Consider the following 22759-nt stretch of genomic DNA (forward strand, 5'->3'; position numbering starts at 1 on the left):
TAGACATAGGAAAAGTAGTGCCAAAATAGGAAGCATGCAGTTCCTGCAGTTTTAGATACAAGCTTGTTCAAACTCAGCTTAAGCCAATGTGAAAAAAAATCTTTGCTTAAATCACAGATGTACTGCATCTGTGTTTAAACAAACTGCCTTTAAAAACATACCCCCCCCATGAAAAAATGGTACTGCGTATAAGCCTTCAGTTTCATAGGCCATTAAAACCCACTACACCTTTATCTGTTTACTGCAATACTATAAACTATCTACACTCTATGTTCAGCTTGGTTTTTTTGTAAATTGAAGACCACTGCAGGCAGGTGCATTAAAGTAACTTTCATTTTGATCAAAATTCATCATTACTGGAATTCTGTTTAAATAACAGAACTACACTATGGAATGAATTTTCCCTGTTAATAATGAACTTACTACTGTTGGTCCACACACATGGTGGATATTCATGCTAGCACAACTTTCAATGACTGAGGTGGTACAGCTATACCCATAAGACAACTCACCTATATCGGCTCACCCTCTCTCTGCTAATCACCCAAAGGCCAAAGCCTTTGATAAATGTAATAACAGAAAAACACAAATAAGACACAGAATCATGAATCAAAACAATAACAGGGGACTAGAAGAAGCAGAAATACCAAAGTTTCAAAATAAAGATCTTTATTTCAAAATAGTGTTTGAGAATAGCACATCTAGTTAACATAAAATACAAATAGCAAGTTACCATTTTTTAATGGACCAGTTTGCAAAACTACATACTGAAACACTGTACAAGTTCACAAGAACTTTTATAAAATAGACAAGTTCTCATTTTTTAATTTTATTTAAACTATATTTTCACATTTGACTCTTTCTAATTCTGCTTGTTTTAATTACACAAGGTGCTTATAAGACTGCCTATAGAGTGAACATTACAAAACAGGATTTATGAATATAAATATAGAAAAGAACTCCTTAAACTATATACTAATAGTCTCTGCTACAAAGATACATTTTACAAAAGTGCTAATATTTCTATGACAAATAGTAGCAGATTATATTTAAATGTCAAACAAATCACACAATTAACTTTTTTGTAATTAAGTCTGTAATAATTTGATACTTCTAATTACTATAAGGGTTAATAAACACAGTATCTTCACTTCCTAGTATCTCACAAATGAATTGGGAAAAGGAATAATATATGTTGTGTGTGTGCGAGTCTGTGTACATATGTATATATGCAGAAACAGAGCTCTTCTTGTGTTTAGTTTAACAGTACTGGAAAGAAATGTTTAATAGTAAATACATTTCCCTGGTTTTCACAATTTCAATAAAAAAATGGGTTCCTGTAAGTAGATACAATGGTTTTTGTATACTAAACTGTATAAACAAACTTTTTACAAAGAAAAATGACTGCCTAGATTGACATTTTCTTTTTTTATACTCTATTGTCTTGTGGTAAGAGCAATCTTTACTAACACCCACTATTCACTAAAAGCTTGAAAGACAAATGTGCAGTTTTCCAAATACAAAACTGGAACTGCTCAGGCACAGATGTCCTAGAAGGACGAGAGACAGGAAGTCCTTTTCCTCAACCCCCAAAAGCACAGCTGGAACAGGACACAGCCGTAAGTCTTCTCTGCGGCAAGACGGACACCAGGAAGGAGAGCTAACAGGGCTACCTAGCCCCGGAGAGTGTGTCCTCACCACCACTGCATCATTCGTAGACCTACACTGGGCAAAGCACTGACTACACTTCCTCCAAGGTGCGTCAAGTCCCAGTGCTCACTCTGATGCCCCCAATTTCCCCAGAGGCATTATGCCTTACAAAGGCAAAATGCCTCCAGGCACTGCCACTCAACCAATGCACTCTTCCCCCTTCCCAGTGTGGTTCAGACTTTTAGGAGTCATAATTGAGCCCCATGGGCCTGATTCTGAGCTCAGTGAATTTATCAATTTAACTATATCATTCCTTATTAGTGTGCCTATTACCATAATATCTTTGTGCTCTCTAACTCAAGCTAAACCAATGGAAAATTCTGACATTAATGGAAATGCACTTAGCTTATGCAACTGAGAGATCTGAATCTGGCCCAGTATGTTGTTGGGGGGGGGTGGGGGACATGATAAGAATCATGTCTTGTAGTAACCATAAAAAAAACAGACAAGACGCCCTCTGAGTAAATCTGCATCGCATTAGAGTATACCACAATACTGCAGATGCTAATGCAAAATGTACCACCTCCCAGCTCCCTAGCATAGTCGAGGATACAGCTATTTTACCTTCAGTGGTAACTTGCAGTAGTTAGCACTACTAGTCAGTGTTCGTAGGAAGAAGCTTTTGGTTAATAACAGACAATATGTTGACTTAGCTTCACATTCCTGTGATCTTTAGTTTGTCACATTTATATAAACTGAATTCACTACAGTGGAAAGAGACCTTTACAGTCAATTCACTTAATAGGGACATCACGTTAGCTATCAATGAGTCTTGTAACAAGGCCTACATTTACTAGATCCAACTACCTATAAATAGGAAATCTGGAGTGTAGATAGCAAAGCTTAAGTTTATGTGAGATCACGGCATACAGGTGTTTTACACAGGAAAGTTAATGAGCTACAGAGATGGAGGGGAGAAATTAGAAAATGGTAAAGAAAGTGGGTACCATTTTTCCCTAAATCTGGGAATGCCATAAATCTCTGTGTGTTGGACCAAATCCATCTTCCAATTACAATGACAAAAAAAAAGCTTTCTGAGAAAATCTGTAATGGGAATAAATAGGGAAAAAATTGCCGACTGAATCCTTTTAAAAAGAATTATTTAAAAACAGCACCTAAAAGAAGTGCTTTTGAATAAACATTTTTACATTTACTCTCTGCATTTGATGACAGAATTCCTTGACTAGTTAATTTAATGTGGTCGTTATATCCTGTTTATATCCTCTATGGATCTTTCTCACATGGTAAAGAACAAAATATTAAGTTAGGTGACAGTGGTTGCAAAGCCACAAAAAATGGACAGGGTACTAATACACAGGCTTAGAATCTTGAGTTAATTTTTGATAATTTCCCTTTTATAGCCAAATTTTGAAGGATTTGGTAGTCCAAATGCAAGGATGTATTTTATGTCCACCCAGACTTCTAAAGTCTCTTCATAAAAATAAACATTTCAAGTAATACTGAGGCAAAATGTAAGTTCTCTATTCTGCCTTGTCTCAGTGAAGCCTTGGTAATAGGCGGCAAAACTCAGATTGCCTTTAGTTAGCCAAATCTGCACCCACTATCAGTTATAAACCATGGAAAATACCAGGAACCTCTCTCAAAATTATGGGAAACAGGAAATAAAAGAAAAATTTCTGATGTAACCTCTGTAGCAAAACCAGCTGTAGATTCCTGCTGCAGACTTTTAAATTAAGTTTAAAATTAAAGAACAAGGTTACATTCAAGCTACAGAGATTGAAATAAAGACATTTTGCTTGCAAGAACTCCTCTAAGGGTATGTTATGTATGGAGGCACTCAAACGCTTAACCATTAAAGTAGGTAAAGGCAAACACTTAAGGCTTTGCCCTGCAGTCTTTTCTCTGACCAAAACCTGTCACTAAATTCAAATGGCAATTTTGCCTTCGTACAACCTGCAGTATCAGGCCTATAATTCAGTTCCAGTAAATTCTCCCATTTCCAAAGCCAAAAGGAAGCTGGAACGTAGCCTGAGTTTCACATACAAAACTATACAAATTGTGTTAGAATACCGGTTTCAGGGATTGCTTAATAAAAAAAAAAAAATTATATATAGGAACTAACAGTGCAATACCAGTTGGTTGTGTGAGAATATTATCTTATCTTTCTTCAGATGGATTTAAAGAAAAGCTCTCCAGTTTTTAACAGAATAAAATAAAATGGGATAAATATTTCATGATGGGAAGCAAATCCCACAGCATTCCATGCAGATCTCCAAACAATCTGAAGATTCACAACATGCGTCCATTATGCCACAGTCCATATCACATGGGCAGTTACAGTCATCCCCCATCTCATCTCCGCAGCAACAGCAGCAGGCCTCCGATGTGCAGATGCCACAGGATGCTTGTCCCAGAACAATATTACAGAGGGTGAGAAATTCACAGAACAAGCAAGCCAGGATACAGTGAACACAGCAATCTTCATACGTACCAGATCAGCAGGATGTCACATATTAACAAAGAAAAAAAAGGAAAGAAAAAAGAAAAAAATTATTATGTCATTCTAACTAGAAATATATCACAATGTGAAATAAGAAGTATATGAAATACAATGATTCCAGTAGATGTTATCTGACACCAGAGGGACCGTGTGTCTCATCTTCAGGCTCCCTTAATGGAACAAAGTTCAGCCTAACTTGTCTCCAGCTCAGTATCAGCTTTGGTGCAAGTTTTCTTTCATCACTCTTGACCACATGCTACTCCCAATACTAAACGTCCACTTATATGCATTTCTCCAGTCTACAATGTATTAAGTACAACATCAACATTTTTATCTTCAGTCATAACCCTCTCCAGCACGCCCGTAAGAGAAACAAAGTTCCAGCTAATGAACAAAACTATCTAAAATGATTTCCAGCCCCTCCCCGTGCATCTTGCCTTTTCAAATCTGTTTTGTTGGCTTAATGGTTGTGAAGAAAAACAAGGGAGTTGCCACAGCACAACACTTTTGCTTTTTTTATGGTATTATGCACACCTTAAAAACAGCATAACAGCATGTTACATGTATTTCTGTACTTTCAACAATATATGAAATATTCAATTGAATTGTCTATTTTTTTATTGCTTTTCCACACAAATGTCTCGATAATCCTTTTTATGCATTACTTCAAGCTTCAGTAGAGTTTATACCTACACTTGATTTCATCTGTCATAAGAATTACTAAATTACATTAAATAATTGAGGAGGCATGCAACAAACTGTCAACAACAAAAAAAGGTACACAAACAGTAAATACATCAAACAACCTCAAACAATTAACATGTCCACATGATATGTTAGGAAAAGAAACACCAGAACTAAACATCATCCCATGAAAAGAAAATTGCAGGAGTGAAAGCTATATTCACCTGCTTTCAGTGTCCACACATAGTAAGCACAAAATAAATATACAGTATATTTAATTTGTGAGAACATATACTCTGTTCACTACTTGAACAGTCAAGAAAGAAAATTAAAACCTAAAAATGAAAGAAATCTTCAGAATAGAGACTACTTCTTAGCTTCAGCTTCCACTCTTGTTTTTACTGCTTGCAAAACATGAATTCTTTTGGCTACGAATTGTCGAAAGTTGAGAAAATCATCTGCAGCGAACATTCCCTGGAATGGGGTTCTGGGATGTGACTCTGCCTCATCACATCCTTTCCCTGTCCCTACACCCTTAAGTACCTGCTATAACAGCCCACTATGAGGCAGGATATTGAGCTACATGGACCTCTCAATTGATCAAGCACCAATGTTATGTTCTTACAATTCACAGGCTGGATACCATTACTGTAAAGGAAAGCTTGCAACTATTACAATAGTAATAAAATCACCAAGCCTCCCAAACACAGTTATTATATTAAAATTGATGGAGTAAGCTTGGCAAGTATCTTGGTTGACTCAAAGTACCTCTAGCGCTGTAGAACTTCTGACTGCACAGTAGGGTAGCCTTAGCGCTGACTTGACACTAGCAAGCACGGATACCCACAGCAATGCCATGACAGAAGCACATGGTCCAACACCGCTCGCAAAATTTGTCCCAGGAAGTAAAGTAACTACTTGAGCTCTTAGCCCACACTAAGGTCCATAATGCTGCAGATGGATTTCTCCTAGTTACCATGCTAGTTAAAGTCAGACTCAGCTTGGGAATATCTTATTGCAATGTGGTGGTCACAGTTATCATATACGTAACGAACACATACGCCCAAAAGGAAAAAAAAAAAAAAAAAGGAAACATCAGGAAAATCAAGAAAAAATAACCCTCAGAAACTCCGTATCACTGGGCAGGAAGCAAAACTGTAAGAGAAAAACACAGGTAAGATTGAGCTGTTTTTAAAGAAAGTAGTTGCCTGTGTTAAAAGACAGCTTCTTGTGACCAAGAACTGTAGCTATATAAATGACCTTCATCGAAAGCCCAGAAGATATGTGAAATAAAGCTAGGGAGTATCAGTTCACTGAAGAGGACCAAAGCCAGACCGACAGCAATTAATTAGCTGGTTGTCATAGAGATGGTGCTAAATTTGTTCAGGTACAATCTCCTTTCAGATTTCCCTTTAATATGAAGAAAAAAGATAAAGAAGCTAAGAGTTGTATCTAAGAAGCCTTCATATTTCAGACACTGAGTTTTTTTACTATTTTGCATCTTTAAAAGAAGTTGCTGAAAGATGCTAAAAAACAAACAAACAAATAAAAATTGTAAACAATTTTGTTCTATGTCTACTGTCGTCTTAAACAAACCAGCATAAAAAAATCTTTATAACTATCACTAGTGAAAATAAGAAAATCCTGACTGTCTCATGCAGGGATATGTAAAGTTACAAGGGAGTGAAATAAACACTCACAGAAATTATAACATTATAACATTTATTGATGGGCAAGAGACACAATTTATAGGTTAAATGAAAGGCACTGCACTCAAAGTACGTTCTGGTCCCACCAAAAACTTTTCCCCCAAATCTACAAACTTTTACACTAAGTCGATACTTGGAGGTTCTATCTTTTCCATCTCCTTTTCCCTGACTGAAATACTGAAAGGATTTATCTACCTACAGTTTATTCTGATTTCCTTCTGCCTGTATTGCAAAAACTCATTTTCCACTGAGAAAATCTTTACCTAACATTTTTTTCCCCATGAATTTTACTTAACATACACAAACACTTTACATGAAGTTGAGATACCCTTTACTGCTCTCTTCATTCTTTCAGTGACTCATTCAATGGCAATGAATGCAAACTCTCTGATCCGTATTTCAGGGACACAACTAAAATAATCATGCTTCCCCCCCTCCCCATTTTATTGGCTTTTAGTAGTCAGTCAGGCAGAAATTATTCAATGCACAGAAAGTGTGCTGTTACCTACCCCTACCTAACCTGCTGCACTCAGAATGATGATTCTGAAGATCTGGAATACTGGACAAAATAAACGTGCTGAAGAATAATTTTCTCCATGTATTACTCCTTAACTTCTTATCTACAGATTATAAGGAAAAGTAAAAGATATAGCAACAGTGGTTTCTGTAACGGCAGTAAGAAACCTTAAAGTGTTATAGCAAATCAACATGCTAAAGAAAACTCACACATCCTTCTCTAGTACCCATATTCATACCCTAAACTTCAATTCTGAGGTCAAACGTATACAGCTAAAAAGCACTTCCTTTGGTTGCTGTTTTAGGGTTTCATGTTCAGTGAAATCCAGCCATGAAGAAGTTACCACATAAAACCGACTCCAAGAGATAATGTCAGGTTTTTCAGTATCATGTTGGAGACCACTAAAATATATTCTACTTCCTAATAATACTTCCCTCATTCCAAGATCAAAGAGATTGATTATTTTATTTTTCAAAATGATTTTAACATATTAAGAATAAGGTGTATATTTTAAAAATTGCCAACCTAGTTTTCAGTGGAGTTAACTACACTCTTTGACTTTACTACATTAAAAACCTCATAGATTTTGCAGATGAGTGAGTAGTGGAACACGTTAATCCAACTGGAACTAAACTTAAATTTATGTATTTGGGATAGATATGGGGAAAAAAAGTAAATTCAGTGATCTTAATTTCTGAGAGCATTTTTTTTGAAACTGGAGACATTCTAGTCTTTTTTGCTGGTGAAATGATATGGCACTATCAGTTACAACATAGTACCTGTATTTACATTAAACAGAGGCTAGCTTAAAAGTATCTATTTATTTACTACTACTTTTTTTTTTTTTAGCCTGAATTAAAGATTTCCTAAATACACTAAGTCATCCGAAGAGAGGCTACAGCAACAATTCGTCATTTCCCACTAGATATTCTAAGGTAGTTACGGATTAGGGGTGTCCTTTATCAAGAACAAAGCTCTTGTCTGCCTTGATATTAATGATACATTACTGTGGATAAACAGTTATCTTCCAAGTTTTTTGAGGTTTAAGTAAGTTTCCATGTGAGTATTTTCACATAAAGTGAAGAAATTATCCCATGTCTCATTACAAAAGCCCATCATTAAGGAAGATAAGCCTTCATCTTTGCGGTTCCTTTCCTTAGACTGGAAAGTGTAGAGTAGAAATCCTCAAATTTCCACTGCTTTTTGATACTTTCAATACAAGAATGAAAATGTGATCAGTTACACTTTACAGAGAAGTATTTTGTATATATAAAACAAAGGAGCATGTCTGCACTACTTCTTTAATCAGTTGCATTTGTGATTTCAACTTATAGTCAGAGAAAAAAAAAGAGAGAAGCTTTCAGACATGCAAGCTCATCTTCAATTATTCTTTTGCTTTGCCTAGGACGAAAGTTAGACTTTTCACCCTGAAGTTAAAAGGGTAACCCCATTTAGCATTTTTAAATACTAGTTATAAGTAAAGCTGTTTCTTTAGTCCTTTGAAACTTCCCCAAAAGTTAATGATCTGTTAGGGAACTTTCTGAAAACTATTAGACAATGCCAAAGCAAACAGGAATCTAACAAATGCATCCAGGTTTTGCTGCTTAGATCATATGTACACATTCAGCTACTTTGTGCTGATTTCACAAAATCACAGAATGGTTGAGGTTGGAAGGGACCTCTGGAGATCATCTAGTCCAACCTCCCTGCTCAAGCAGGGTCCTCTAGAGCATATTGCCCAGGATCACATCCAGACGGGTTTGGAATGTCTCCAGCGAAGGAGACTCCACCACCTCTCTGGGCAACCTGTTCCAGGGCTCTGTCACCCTCACAGTGAAGAAGTTTTTTCTCAGGTTTAGATGGAACTTCCTGTGGTTCAGTTTGTGCCCGTTGCCTCTTGTCCTGTCGCTGGGCACCACGGAGAAGAGGCTGGCCTCATCCTCCCGACACTCCCCCTTCAGATACTTGTACACGTTGATGAGATCGCCTCTCAGTCTTCTCTTCTCCAGGCTGAACAGGCCCCGCTCTTGCAGTCTTTCTTCATAGGAGAGTGTACCAAGGAGTGTAAAAGGTACATGTAACATCTACTTTAACTGGGTTATAAATGGTACCTCAGACAACACCCAAGTAGTAGCTTGAAATCCCTTAAAACTGTTTATCCACTGTTATTCAAAGCCCAAAGGGTCTCACATTATATCGCCTTTCAGTTATAACAGCAACGCTCATTAAAGGAAAAGAATATAACAATTCAACAGCATGAATTTAATTTTTATACACGAAAATGTCTTGAAACATCTGCACTTGCTCAGGATTTTTTATTTCTAATACCTTTGCACACAGGCATTACTCTCATGTCTAATTGATTTTAAATTCAGAAATATATATATTTCTTTTAGTTCAACTTCCCTTCTATTGCCTCCTCTTTATTTTTATAAGAATGTGCAGCTCTACTTACGAAACAGATTTTAAGAGAACCACCATCTGACCACCTAAACTGTACAAGATCAGCAAAAGTTAAACTGTAAAAAGTACAGAAAACACACATGCAGGCTGATCTGTGCTGCTTTTGTAATATTTGACACTAACCTGTCACAAACTGACCCAATGCCAGGCAGGCAGGTCACATATGATAAAAGGTTTTCATGTCTATAATGGTAAATAAGCCCACTTACAGAACGCTGACCTTGGTCAGCTTTTTACTAACTATATTCACAGAGTTCAGACAACTCCAAACAAATCTCCAGGCACTCTGCTGTCTCACAGCAAGAATCAAAAAGGGCAAAACCGCAATCAAAGTGGCAGTCGAGGTCCGCAGCAGGGGTTTACTCCGGGCCCATGCGGAGCGATGAACAGAAGCCTCAGCAGGCACGACAGGCCCCCTGCAGACAGCAGGAGCCAGCCCGGAGACGGCGCTCAGCACAAACAGGGCACCAGTTGAAGACAAGCCAGCTGAGCAGAAGTTTCTAAAAAGTATATATTACTTAGAGGTGCGGTGCAAACCTACAGAGCTGCAGCAGGCAGGCAGCCACTCCACGATTTCCTGCAGTAATTTGTGTGCAGCCTCTCTGCAACTCATCCCCCTTAGAGAAGTCACTATGCTCAGCAAAAATCGGGAGTAGAAATATGAAATCCAGAAAGAATAAGCCGGCATGTCACATGTACTGTGGTTATCCTCCAGATAACAGAGCTACATTTAGATAAAATTACAAATCATAAGATACAGGATATTCAAACATTTTAAAATTGAAAAGCATCATTTCTCTCGATCCAGAAAATTAAAAGGGTGCCTGAACAGGCAAATTACATTGTAAAACAAAAGGAAATTTTCATCAACTCCTGTATTCTAAACTCTTAATACACATATAACCTGAGGAGAAAAATGATCCTGTTTTAAACATACAGAAATACTAAGAAAAATGTCAATTTAAAATACCTAAGGCTTCCTCAGAGTCTGCAGCTTTCATTCCCATTGCTCATTACTGCATATCCTATGCAAAAATCATATACCCCAAATGTAAAGTAAAAGTTGACTGAAAACTATTTTTCAGTTGTAAATCCAAATAAGATTCTTTGGTACTTCAAGCAGAGGTCAGTTACACTGCTAAGAGAAATACTCTCTACTTTTCATATATATGCACATAAGCATATATATATTGCTTCTTAAGACCTTGGTTCAACACAAAGGTTATTTGATGGATTTGTTCTCACTTCAGTTACGACATCAATATTACTTGGAATACGCTAACAGATTAATGTAGTCAGCAGCAAGAGCCAAACAGCTGTCCACCACCTCTATGCCTGGATTCAACCTCTAGAACAAGATGACAAAGTTCTTTATATCCCCCCCCCCCCCAAAAAAAAAAAAAAAGAAAAAAAAAGGCTGATTCAAATGAATCTTGAAACACTGCATTTTAAACATCTGATTTTTAAAAAAATACATGTTGGGTGAAACTTCTGCACTGCCTCTCAGAGATAATGTCAGTAGCACACGCTACACAATCCAGAAGGTCGAAAAAAAGCTTCAGGCCTTGCTCCTGTAAAAGCACCAGCAGTGAGTTAAATCTGGCGACAGGCCTCCCTCGCCTCTGTCGTTCCCCAGAACCTCACCCACGCACTGTAGGCTTTCTTCATCTACCTCATTCCTTCATCTAGCTTGGTTAGGTCTGCGACCTATCTTGAAAAAACATCCTTGGAAATGTCTTACAGTGCCCATACTTGGAAGTTCCCACACACACCAGATCCAAGTTTTTCACAGCTTGTGGTACCCCCTAGCGTCATTCAATCCAGTTTAGAGAGCCTGAGGAGGAATGAAGTAAAGGTCTCACCATACATAAAGGAGTCAGACTCATGATCCACACTCCGCAGTTTAACAAGCTACAGCTACCAGATGAATACAGTAGTTGCACACATGTACGCTCTCAGCCTTTTGCGTACGTGAAGTACTGCCCTAAGCTCAAATTATCATGCAAGTTAACTGATGTGTGGTAACTACCCAGGCAAATATAGTAACTTGTGAGGTCACAGCAACTTAACCACGACTGAAAGCTCCATTTCAATACTGAATCAAAGCCTGTATTCCCTCTCTTCACCATTCATTTTCGTAAATAATCACTTTGATTAAAAAAATGCATACAATGAAGCTTCATAAGGAAAAACACCAAGCTGAATGTACAAAGGCAAAATGCCCAAACTTAGTTTTTCATCATAAAAGGCAGTTAAAACCGCTGTCACTGCGCCAGTCATTTTCCCTTACAGGAAAAATTCTTTAAATTTCCGTAATAACACTGTGAAAATAGAGGAAAATATTGGTTTTGGTAGGAAAACATTTTTTGTTTTTTACAAAATAATTAGTGTCTACTTCATTTTGTCTCCCCTTCCATTAATTCAGCTCCTGCTCCATCCCTTCTGCTGCCCAGTTTCTTCTTCCTCTTCTTCCTTCAACCCTGTATATGTCATTATTACTCATATTCTACTATTCTGACACACATATATATGTACTCAGCTAGCTGGTTTTTCTCACTTCCTAAAATCTAGATTTACTGCCCAGAGCTGTCATTGCTATCTCCTTTAGACTTCCTTTCTACTTTTGGTTGCTTTGGACGTGTACCACTTTCTCCTCTTCCTTGTCTATGGGTAAAAAAAAAAACAAACAAAAAAAAAAAAACTTCTGAATGTAGCACCTAGACTGCCATCTTTTTATTCATTTGTGATTGCTTTTTCATGTTTCTGAGGTGTTTCCTCTGCATTACACATAACAGGAGCAAGGGAGTGACGATTCAGACCACTATGCCAGTGTTCTACAGACCAGTTTTGGAAGATTTGTGACACCTGACATAAATCATTTTAAATCTTATTAATATTTTTTTGAATAAAAAAAATCTGCACTGGCAGTGTTTAAAAATGAGTGGGTTTTTTTGTTTTTTTTTTTAAGAATGACAATGTTACTATTTCATAATTCCTTTGTTTTTCCAGTATAAAATATGGAGCAGAGTAAGTTTTCTTCAGGGACAATATGGATTAATAATAGATGTAGAGTAAGAACATAACTCGTGAGTGAACTTACACCCTTCTAAGCCTCATTGGATGTGAAAGTGTTTCTAAACAGTGGATTTCTGGATTTCTGACATGACTCCGTAAGTATACATGATAATTTAAGAAGGCAGATATTAAAAGTTCTCCACTATTGCTACTACCAAAAGGTCTGATGCATTTTAAACACTTTCAGCATAACTGTAATTCCTAAAGCTCACAATCTACAGTACAAATGGAATTTGGAGCTGGAACAATAAATAAAAAAGTTTTGAATTTCTTTTGGGGGTCTCTCTTTCTTTTTTTTTTTTTTTCTTTTTTTTCTTTTTTTTTTTTTAATACTTGCGTTAGGGCTGTCTAGTACTTTGAAGAACAACAGCAACAAGAAAAGGTGTGACCCGCTAGGCAAATTAACATTGGACTTCAGCTTTCCACTGTATATGCTGAAGTCTGCAGTACATGAATAGCATGCAGCATTTGCTAATTTTTTAAATAAATGCCCAAATACTCTCACGCACAGGATAGGCGGCAAGCTTGGATCTTTCTTGACTCTACCCTGCTTCAAAGCATTACCAGGTTTTCTGTTCTGTCAATAGATACTACTTTCCAGGCCAAAATAACTACCAGACATGACCAGATTGACTTATTTAGCATTACAAATAGGTGTGGTGCTACAAAAATATTCACATCTTGTATTTTAAGAAGAAATAACAAAAATGAAGCTTTTGGGAGGGAGGAAGAACACGAGGAAAATACTTTCTCTTTCCTATGGTCTAAACTCAACTTGATAACCAGATATCTCACTTAACTGCTGTAAAAGCATATCTTCTTCAGTGCAGTGTCATAAGAAGATATGTATCTTTTGAAAACTACTGCACACACAATTTATCTTTGCATTCCTCTCGGTCTGTACTTCATCTGGATTATCGTCCAAAAGTTCTTGTGTATATTTTCCTTTACTACAGAAACCCTCTGGGCCTCCTACTCACTTTCATTTCTTTCCAAGTTTCTCCTCATCATCAATCCTTTTTTGATATTCCTGACTCTATCCTTGCAACTATTTCCCCTTTTTTTCCCCCTGGCTATCTGTTCTCAAGTCATGTTTGTCCTCAGATGTTCTCATTTCTGCATCTTACACACCCATTCTGATGTCCTTTTCATTCATGTGGGATACCATTCTTTCCAGGCTAAATAACTATATTAGTCTGAAATACAGACTTTTAAGTTCTGGAAAGAAGCACTTCTGAGAATATACTTAATTTCTTTTCTCTGGCCACTTTGTTTCACATAACAAAACCAGTTCTTCTCCTGATCAGCAACACAGCAGCAGCACTCAAAGTAGGAGACAGAACAGACCAAAAAAAAAAAAAAAAGAAAGAAAAAAAAAAAAGCTATGAACAATATAGATTCCAAAATCACCCATAAGGAATCACAAAATTTTTGCATTATACTGAACTGGAACATCTGAGAGCATGCAAGTTTACATATGTTTCTTTCTACTGAAATTATCTGGGCACTACAGCAAATTAAAGGAGCTGAGTTAACTTCAGATGATTATTCAATATTCACAATGCAAAAATTAATTTAATTTGTCTCTCTCTGTATAAGTTTACATACAAAATCACATACAAGTTATATTACTTACACCTATATTACTACAGGTGTGCATAAAGGCAAACACAAATAAACAACCTGCAGATAAAATCAAGCCCAGAAGTTCTTCAGCAGTAACTAGTGCCTTGTGAGGTTAACACGGTACAAGTTAAAGCAAAGGCAAGCAGACAAACAACATTTATAAATAATTACAAATAGTCCCCTTCATCTTTCTGTAGACCTTTTCAATAGTTTCTACGGAAAAGTTATTTGATAACAAGAAGTAAGAGAGAACTGTTCACAAAAATACCTCTGTGCCCAGGAAGATATGAATCATGATATAAAGAAGCTGTAGAGGTTCAGTTCAAAATAACGTTTGTATAATATTTTGGATGGATGTCTATACAATCCTCAGGTACAGAACTTACTAGTGTCATTTTCTGGTTTTGTATAGTTAGAGGTATTCAAGGATATTTATTCATTTAAATGGAACGAAAATCCTTTGAATAGATAACCTGCCTAATTATAGTAAGTTTTTTCCAAGGATAGCCTTGTAGTAGTCATAAAGGAGTTAACATTGCCCTAAGTATATAAACACAAGTATTTTTAAATGATGGATAAATTATCTTTCTATAAACAGTGATCTGTCCTTCGTATTTTATATGTCAACTGACCATTGCTAGGGTCTCTACCAGCGCATCTTATCAAACAATTCAGTGATAATAGAACAAACCAAGGGTATATTGGTATTTTGTGGAAGGTCATAGCTTGATACATATATGACTATTAACCTACAGTTCCCCAATGAAGCCCCCACAGAGTGAATTACTGACAAGCTGAAGAAGCTGAAAGAATGTTTGTTCATGAGTAGATGCAGATGTATGAACGCAAATATAAAAGTCCGCCAGAGAACTGTAAAGCAAAATAAAATTGCAAAAATAAAAGATTTTTTTAAACAAGTATTCTTTTGTAGGCACATCACAATACCCCAGATACACTTTATAATCACTACACAATAAAACTTGTGCTTCACTCAGACTAGTAACAGAAAACTTAAAGCAGCAGACTTTAGCAGCATGGGCCATGCTATTCAGAACACATTTAAGTTCCCACGTTCAAAAGGAGAACATTAAAAGATTAGTTGTGTAATGCTGAATATATTTAACCTTAGGTACTAGATGAGTCAAGAGACTACATGTGACAGCAAGGATTATCCTGTATTTCTGTACTTTGAAAGTATGTATATGAGGTAGCTTGAAAACAATGTAGAAATCTATACTGTAATCAGTTATATCTTTAAAAACATCCACACTTCTGATTGTATATAAAAAAATGCAATTTGCAAATTCATGCAACTAACACTCACACTCATGTTTTGGATACTAAAAATCAGAAATTAGAATTTACAGCTAAATCTCAAGGTATCTTAGGTATCTTTTCCTCCAGTTATTCAACCATTTGACACAATCATTGGGAAGGTCGTTAAAAAAAACTGACTGAACTTATTCTGATACAATTTTAGAAGAAAAAAGGTAGAGTTTACCATAAAAAATTGAATGAGGCAGGAACAAGACAGGCATTGTCTCTTTAGAACTCTAGAATTTGTTTTTCAGAGGCTGATTTTCTTGAATTCAGAGGCCTGCACTTTATATCAGTCATATAAACAGCTCTAGTTCTCTTGGTTAACAGTTTTTCAATATTGTAGAAAGGAACTAAGAAAAAATACCAGGGTCAAGGGTGAAGTGGATTTCACATAATAGAAAGTGATAAGGAGATATAGTAAAGTATAAATTCTGAATTTGGAAAGAAGTTTTAGAGGACTGAAAGCACAACAGAAAAACAACAGTAGGTTGTTGAAGATGCATATGAAAATAAGCCTCAGCAAGGAGGACCAGCACTTGGTACAGTATGAATGAAGCTGTTCCTGATACTATTATGCAGATTCACTCAATAGGTCTGATTGAAGTAGTTCAAGTCAAGAGAAGTCACGCGACTGACATCCCAGTGCTTGAATGAGGCCTGCTATACAGTGCTTCTGATCCTTTTGCTTTCATTTATGCTGAGAATCTTCTGCATGTCACCGAACAGTACAATCTCCTATTTCTCCAGGAACCTGTGTCTTTACCAGTGTACCCAGAGTTTTTTAACCAGTCTCGTCTATGCATCTTATCTACAGGCTGAAATAAAAGCCTGCCTCAAACCAATAAAATTTAGAGAGCTTCTGCACCCTTGTTGTTATGGGCAGCAGCAAAGCCTTCAGGTATATTAGTGCTAATGGGAAGGCAGTAGATTGAGAACAGGCTCAGAAACTCAGGGACCATTAGAGTAATTGCAAGCAATGAAAATACACACAGCTAAAATGTAAGGAAAAATATTTACTTTCGCTTATTTAAGTTGTGCACAGGGATTATGAAGCTTTTTCATGCAAATTATTTACAGCCTAACATAAGGCATACTCATCACTAAAGCACAGGTCCAAATTTTATTATTCAGTGGCCAGATATCATGGTTACTCAGAGCATTTGCTAATAGAACACTTTCAAAAGCAAACTCCATCCTCACAGAAACTGCCATTAGTGGAATTAAGTAATTACTATCTTTTGAATAAGTGCTTTAACATTATTTCTGGTATATCTGTGATGGTGCTGACAGGAGTTTCTGTCAGTTAAGGGTGACTAAGACATTATCACACTATGGTAGCCAAACATTTGAAAGTAAGAAATCTCCCACTGCTTCATTTTCCTTCAAATACTTAATATTCTCCTTTGGGGAAGCAACTTATGTTTTATCATAATGATTTCTATTTGCTTCTGGAGTACGAGTCACGCTCTTCAATTACTTTCTGTTCATTGTGCAATTATTAGTGAGAATGGGGGTTTGGGTAGTCTTTATTTAGTTTGCTTTTTTTTTTTTTTTTTTTTTTTTAAAGTAAGAATTTCTGCTTACCTTCAGGTGAAGTACCTGGCTTCTGAGAAAACGCAGAGCTTATTTTACTCTTCTTGCTGCTGTCACTGTTGACAGACAAGGTGGACTGAATTTTTCTGTGCATTTTTTCTGAAACAGGAGCTGAAAGTTTTCTGTTGTCTGCTGATATATGCTTGACCCCATTGTGAATTCCACTTCCATTGCTCAGACCCGCATGACCATTTTGTATTTTGCCGCTTTCTTCCTCACCCCTTTCCAGGGCTGAAATATTCGGCTGAGGCAAACGTTGAGGTTGTGCTTAAAATGAAAGAGAAAGAAAGGGTTAATTTAAATTGTAAATTGATGGCTGAACATATTAAGGCTAGACTGGGAAGGTAACTTTCATTATGCTTATTCAGTGACCAGAGGATGGACTGAAAAGTTAAGATCCTCCTACCAAAATAAGAAAAAAAAAAAAAAAGAATACTCCTGGATTAAAAATGATGATAATTAGATATTCAGGAAGTGCCTCACATCTATGTGAGGCCTGAAATCCTCATTAGGCATGGAGACAAATAGTTCATAATTCTCTGTGAATTAGATGGAGAGAGTAAGACAAGCAACTTGAAGAAAGAAAACTCAGGAATGGGAGAAAAAGAAGTAAAACTGAGATAAACTTGGGCTAAAGGGACACAAATGAAGAGTGGGAGAAACATGACAGAATAGGGGGAAGAGAAGACGCAAGCTGCAGAAAGAGAAGTGAAATCACAGGCAGGCCAGCCTGCACGCTTGAGAAAGTAACCTCCACGACGATGTGGTGAGGGGGGACACAGCCCGCAGAGACCAAGCTGCTAGAGAAGAACATTACTATTGAGGTAGCTAACAACATTTTGGTCTCAAACTCATAAGGATCATGGATTTCTGGGAAGAAAAAAAACAGTCAAAGTCTTCAGGAAGTGGAGGAGACGTTCCAATAAACAGCAGGAACATATATTCCAATACCTATTGGAATATTATAAACTGTTACGTATGGCAGCCCACAATCCCCTACCATATTTCTCAATTCACAAGCACAATTTGAAAAATGACCATAATGGACCAGTCAGGGTTTTTAATGACTACAAACTGAAACGGTCCAAGGAAAAATTATAAAACCTGTCAAGCTAGGAATTTGCAATGGCCTGGCTAAGACTCAAAGAGTACTCGTTATGAATTCATTCTAATGAGATGGCATGAAACTTGATCATTCTTTGCTGTGTTACCATATCAGAAAGGAGAGTATTTTTAACAACATGGGAAAAATATCTTCTATGCATTTTCCAGTCTATAACTAAAGAAGAAAAAAGATATAGCTTTTTATGTAATGCTTTGTACTAAAAAGACTGGTTTCCAGTTCAGGATTCATGTTTTAAACAAATGCAGACTTAGGTCTAAAACTAATTGAACTATACACATAGTAACAAGATTTCATAGTCAAAAAGTCCAATCACTAATCAAAACACCACGGTATCATGCTTAGACTTAGAGAGGTCTTCACACAGTACAATATTCAACTATTTCTACATTTAATGCAAAGGAAAAAGCCTATATTTTATTGAACTCTGAGCTGAAGAGAGATTAGAGAGCATCTGTAGTAAAGGGAAACAGTGCTCAGGACTGCAGCTCACTCTCTTTTCAGATGACTCATATCAGTTTTCAGGTGGCTTCACAGTATAGCTTCCTATGTAGATCAAAACATTATACCTAGAACCAAGATAACCAAATATATAAACAATTATAGTTAGTTTCCTTCAAAACAAATAGCTACGCTAATCACTTCAGGTACAGGTGACCAAACATTTGGACAAATACTACCAGAACACTGAGACCGATATGGTCTCTAAAAAGACTCTTCACTTCTGAATTTGGCTAACAAAGCTGCAACACTTTCCTTTTATCAAAGACACTGACGCATACCATCTTCAGACTGCTTCCTCCAACTATCATAATCTTGTCCAGATTAAATTTCAAATAAGTTCTCAACTAAGCCCATATTCACAGAAAAAGTGAGAGATTTTTCATTTAAGATAGCACCAGACAAGAGTTTAAATACTGAAAAAAATTAATGGGGTTAATTTTTCTTGTCATTGAATTTTCTGAGTCACTGCAGTTAAGATTTTAAGAAGATACCTAGAGTGCCTACATATTTATCTAGGTCAGAGTAACCCTAATTTTACCTACTTTACAAAAGTGAAAATTTCACCCAGCCCTTTCTTAATGCAACAATATTTGTGATATTAACCTCCCTAACAATTTTACAGAAAAGACAAAGATGATTCCTTTCCACTGCCAGCAGTAACTGCTCATTAATTTCCAGGCCAACACAGCAGGAGCACAGAACTGTCCTGATACCTGATAATCTGTTGCCCATAAAGTTTTAGATGGCAATACCGAATCTGTTGCTCCTTTCAATCTTGCATTAGTGCTTGCCAAATATATGAACTGAAACATAAGCAAAGGTATTTACTTGACTCCGGAATTCAGTCTGTATCATATATTCCACTAACATTTGCAGACTACCATAAAAGCCCTGAAAAAAGTTCTGGGGGAGTTTGTTCCTACCTGAAACAGGAACAGGCACCATAAAAGTCTACTAACAGGAGCCATTTGCACAGGGCATCTTTCCATGCATGTATAACGCAGATTGTGTTATCTAATCAAATAGATGCTTATATATAAAATAGATATTTATACAGACAGATATAGATAGATAGATAGATAGATATTTATATATAAATATTTTGTTTTCTAATCAAAAGGTATTTTTAAAATGCTCGGCAGTCAAAAATATTAATTATGATAAAAAATAAAGTCATCAGCAGTCAAAAATTTTACTCCCTAAAATTCAGTGTTCATATCCATAACTCCCCAGCTTTATTTGCTTTATCTTGTAATTCTTAAGAAATGGGTTTTTTTATGCTCCACAAAAGGATGCTTTCCTCACGTTGTCCCGCCTAAGATTCCAAACTGAGCTGTATTACAGTTCCACCAATAACCTAGAATTACTTGGGAGCGGTTAACCTTCCTCAATAAATGAAAGTAATAGACTATACTAAAAATTCTGTATGTCTAGACACACAGTTTCTAAAACTGACAGATATGACCTTTTCCAAGCCAGCTAAATTGGTGGTGGCAGCTTGCAACTGTTTGTATATGTTTGGTGCTTTATTACAATACAGTAACTTGACAAATTATCCAATCTTCAAACTTCAAAATTATGTTCATTTCTGTCAAATTGTGGAGGACTGGTTAAATCTTGGGGACTCTAAACAAATAGTTACTCGTTTTAACTTTTATAATTACTTTTACTAAGGTTTCTTTTTCTTTTTTTAATAATCCTGTTCCCAAAGCACTCTTACTTCAGTCTTTTAGCATTAACACACAACTTTTTAGCTGACTGGCTTTACAGTATTCACATGTGATGCACAGGTCAAATCAAAATGGAATAAAACCCCAAATGTATTAGTTATCTCAATTTAAATTTATTTTAACTTTATTGATAATTTTGCACTAGGGAGACTTGAATCTTATGGTTAAAACACACTTGAAACCAATTAGGAACCATATGACTGCATTCTAGCATAAAGAACAAAAGCAAGTGACAGCTCCAACAGTAAGCCACAACCGCTCCGTTTAAAACAGAAATATTTTTACCTTATTTTTTAAAGGTTGTGTATATCTTAAAAAAAAAAAAAAAAAGTGTAATATGGGGAACGACACAATGCTTCTTAAAACACAGTGATACCCAGGGACTCTCACTCTCTCTTTAATGATCCACTGCTCTCATTCAGCTGTCTTTCTTTTTTCAAATCTTTACATATGTGACAGCTCTCAAAAGTAGACCATAGACCATCTGGCATTTTCAGAGGTGTAACTTGTGCAAATTCAGCTCTACTGGGAGCACAATGCTATCTTCTGCCTGCGTTATAAAAGATACAATAGAATGTAGAACTTATGAGTTGTTTTGAATTATTCATTTTTTGCCTGTATATTCAAGAAATTTTACAAACTCTGCATTTTGTACTACATAATCACATGCGTTAAAGGTACAAAGAAACTTTTTGACACCTCTTTTCTACAGAAAGATGGCATTTTGTTTGATATGTGAACATTCAGCGCCTGTTATATCATTCTAAACAGGCCATGTGCTGCTACAAAAGATCCCATTTTACACTCTATGTATGAGCAAAAATTTTATTCTTGATATTCAGTAACTAATGCAACACACATCAAAATTTCAAATGTGAGTTGTATGAACATTCAGCATCTTTAAATCAGGATTGCACTGGTCACTTACTATATGTTAAAGATTGAAAAAAAAAAAAAAAAATCATTCCTCACACAGCATAGAAATATTGTCATTTTAAACATCCACAATGAATAGTTTCAAATGTCCTAAGAAATACTGTTCCTTTTAGGTTAATATGTTTTTAATCTTTAGCAAAACCAGTAGATTTTAGTCAATATTTTATACAGTGCTAACACTAGTGGATTTTCAATAAGAATGATAAATACTGGATTAATGATTCAATAGAGTGAATCTTTCTGATAGAAAACTAGCAGATAATGTAGCTAGTAATAACTATACATGAATCTGCTGCCTGTGGAAAAGCAATAAAAAAGGCAATATATTGCTATAGCATATAATCTATTAGTGTATTTCACTGCTTCCTTGCCATTGGTTTCCTTGCAACGTGGGTCTTAATACAGTAACTTCTGCTGTTATTTAACTGACTTTATATAATAATTTAATTGTGAGGTTACTAGCTAGTGAATAAATATTCAAGTACTAAACACTTACTATGATTTTCATGGGTTTGGATGCAGTAACTATGCACATTCTCATTTACACTGTGAAATGCATAGCATAGTGAAAATAAATATGCACATATATATGCACACTGATAATACTTTGTTTACACCTCTGCAAACTATTCTTATGAGAAAAATCCTGATGTATGCATTTAACAGGAAAAAGTATGTAAACAGAAAGAAACTCTTTCAACCGAAACAGGACATCGTAAGATATCATTAGGGATTTTGGACAAAACACAAAAACAAACATACACAAAGAATACAGACTCTTCAGAGTCAAAGTGAGTCAAAAGAAAACATCAGGAAGAAGAAAAAAACTGAGACAGCTAATTAGTAGCCTCACATTTCAAGAGCTACTCCAGGGTTGCTAATACAAACGTCCACGGCGTTTACTATGCAGGCCAATGCCACCGACAGAAAAAAATATTTTGCAGGCTATAGTGTCAGTCAGTCATCTGAGTACATACCCAGAGAGGTAAGAATATTGTTTTTCTTAGTTTATGATAGCACATCAGAACATACCATAGAAGCAACATTTTTGCAGATGGGCCAGGGAGGAATAAAAATACACAACTTCAAAATGTAAAAAAAAGTATAATCTTTGGCATTTTCAAATATTGAGAAAATATTAAATATCATTTTAGTTCAAATTATCCTTGACACTTCTCTACCTCCCAAAGTATTTTTAATTACAATAAGAAGATGAACTGTTTTTAGAAAATAGAAAGGTTCTGCTTTGGTCTATTAATGCTGAAAGCACAGCTCTACATGCTAATCTGAGTTCTGGAAATCGTTTAA

General features: G+C 36.0%; 1 protein-coding gene across 7 annotated transcripts in view; it reads right to left on the minus strand.

The window, feature by feature from the left end:
• Positions 1–652: 652 nt before the first annotated feature.
• The window catches only part of MDFIC (MyoD family inhibitor domain containing), a 53545-nt gene continuing 31438 nt past the window's right edge, over positions 653–22759 (minus strand). For all 7 annotated transcript variants that reach the window (XM_068932883.1, XM_068932888.1, XM_068932873.1 and 4 more), the window contains 2 exons: positions 17150–17425; positions 653–4150 (listed from right to left, as the gene is read on the minus strand). In XM_068932883.1, coding sequence (XP_068788984.1) covers positions 3903–4150; positions 17150–17425 — 524 coding nt within the window. In that variant the 3' untranslated portion in view covers positions 653–3902. The remainder of the gene's footprint in view (positions 4151–17149; positions 17426–22759) is intronic.

The sequence above is a fragment of the Struthio camelus genome, chromosome 1, assembly GCF_040807025.1.
Source record: "Struthio camelus isolate bStrCam1 chromosome 1, bStrCam1.hap1, whole genome shotgun sequence".
Lineage (NCBI taxonomy): Eukaryota > Metazoa > Chordata > Aves > Struthioniformes > Struthionidae > Struthio > Struthio camelus.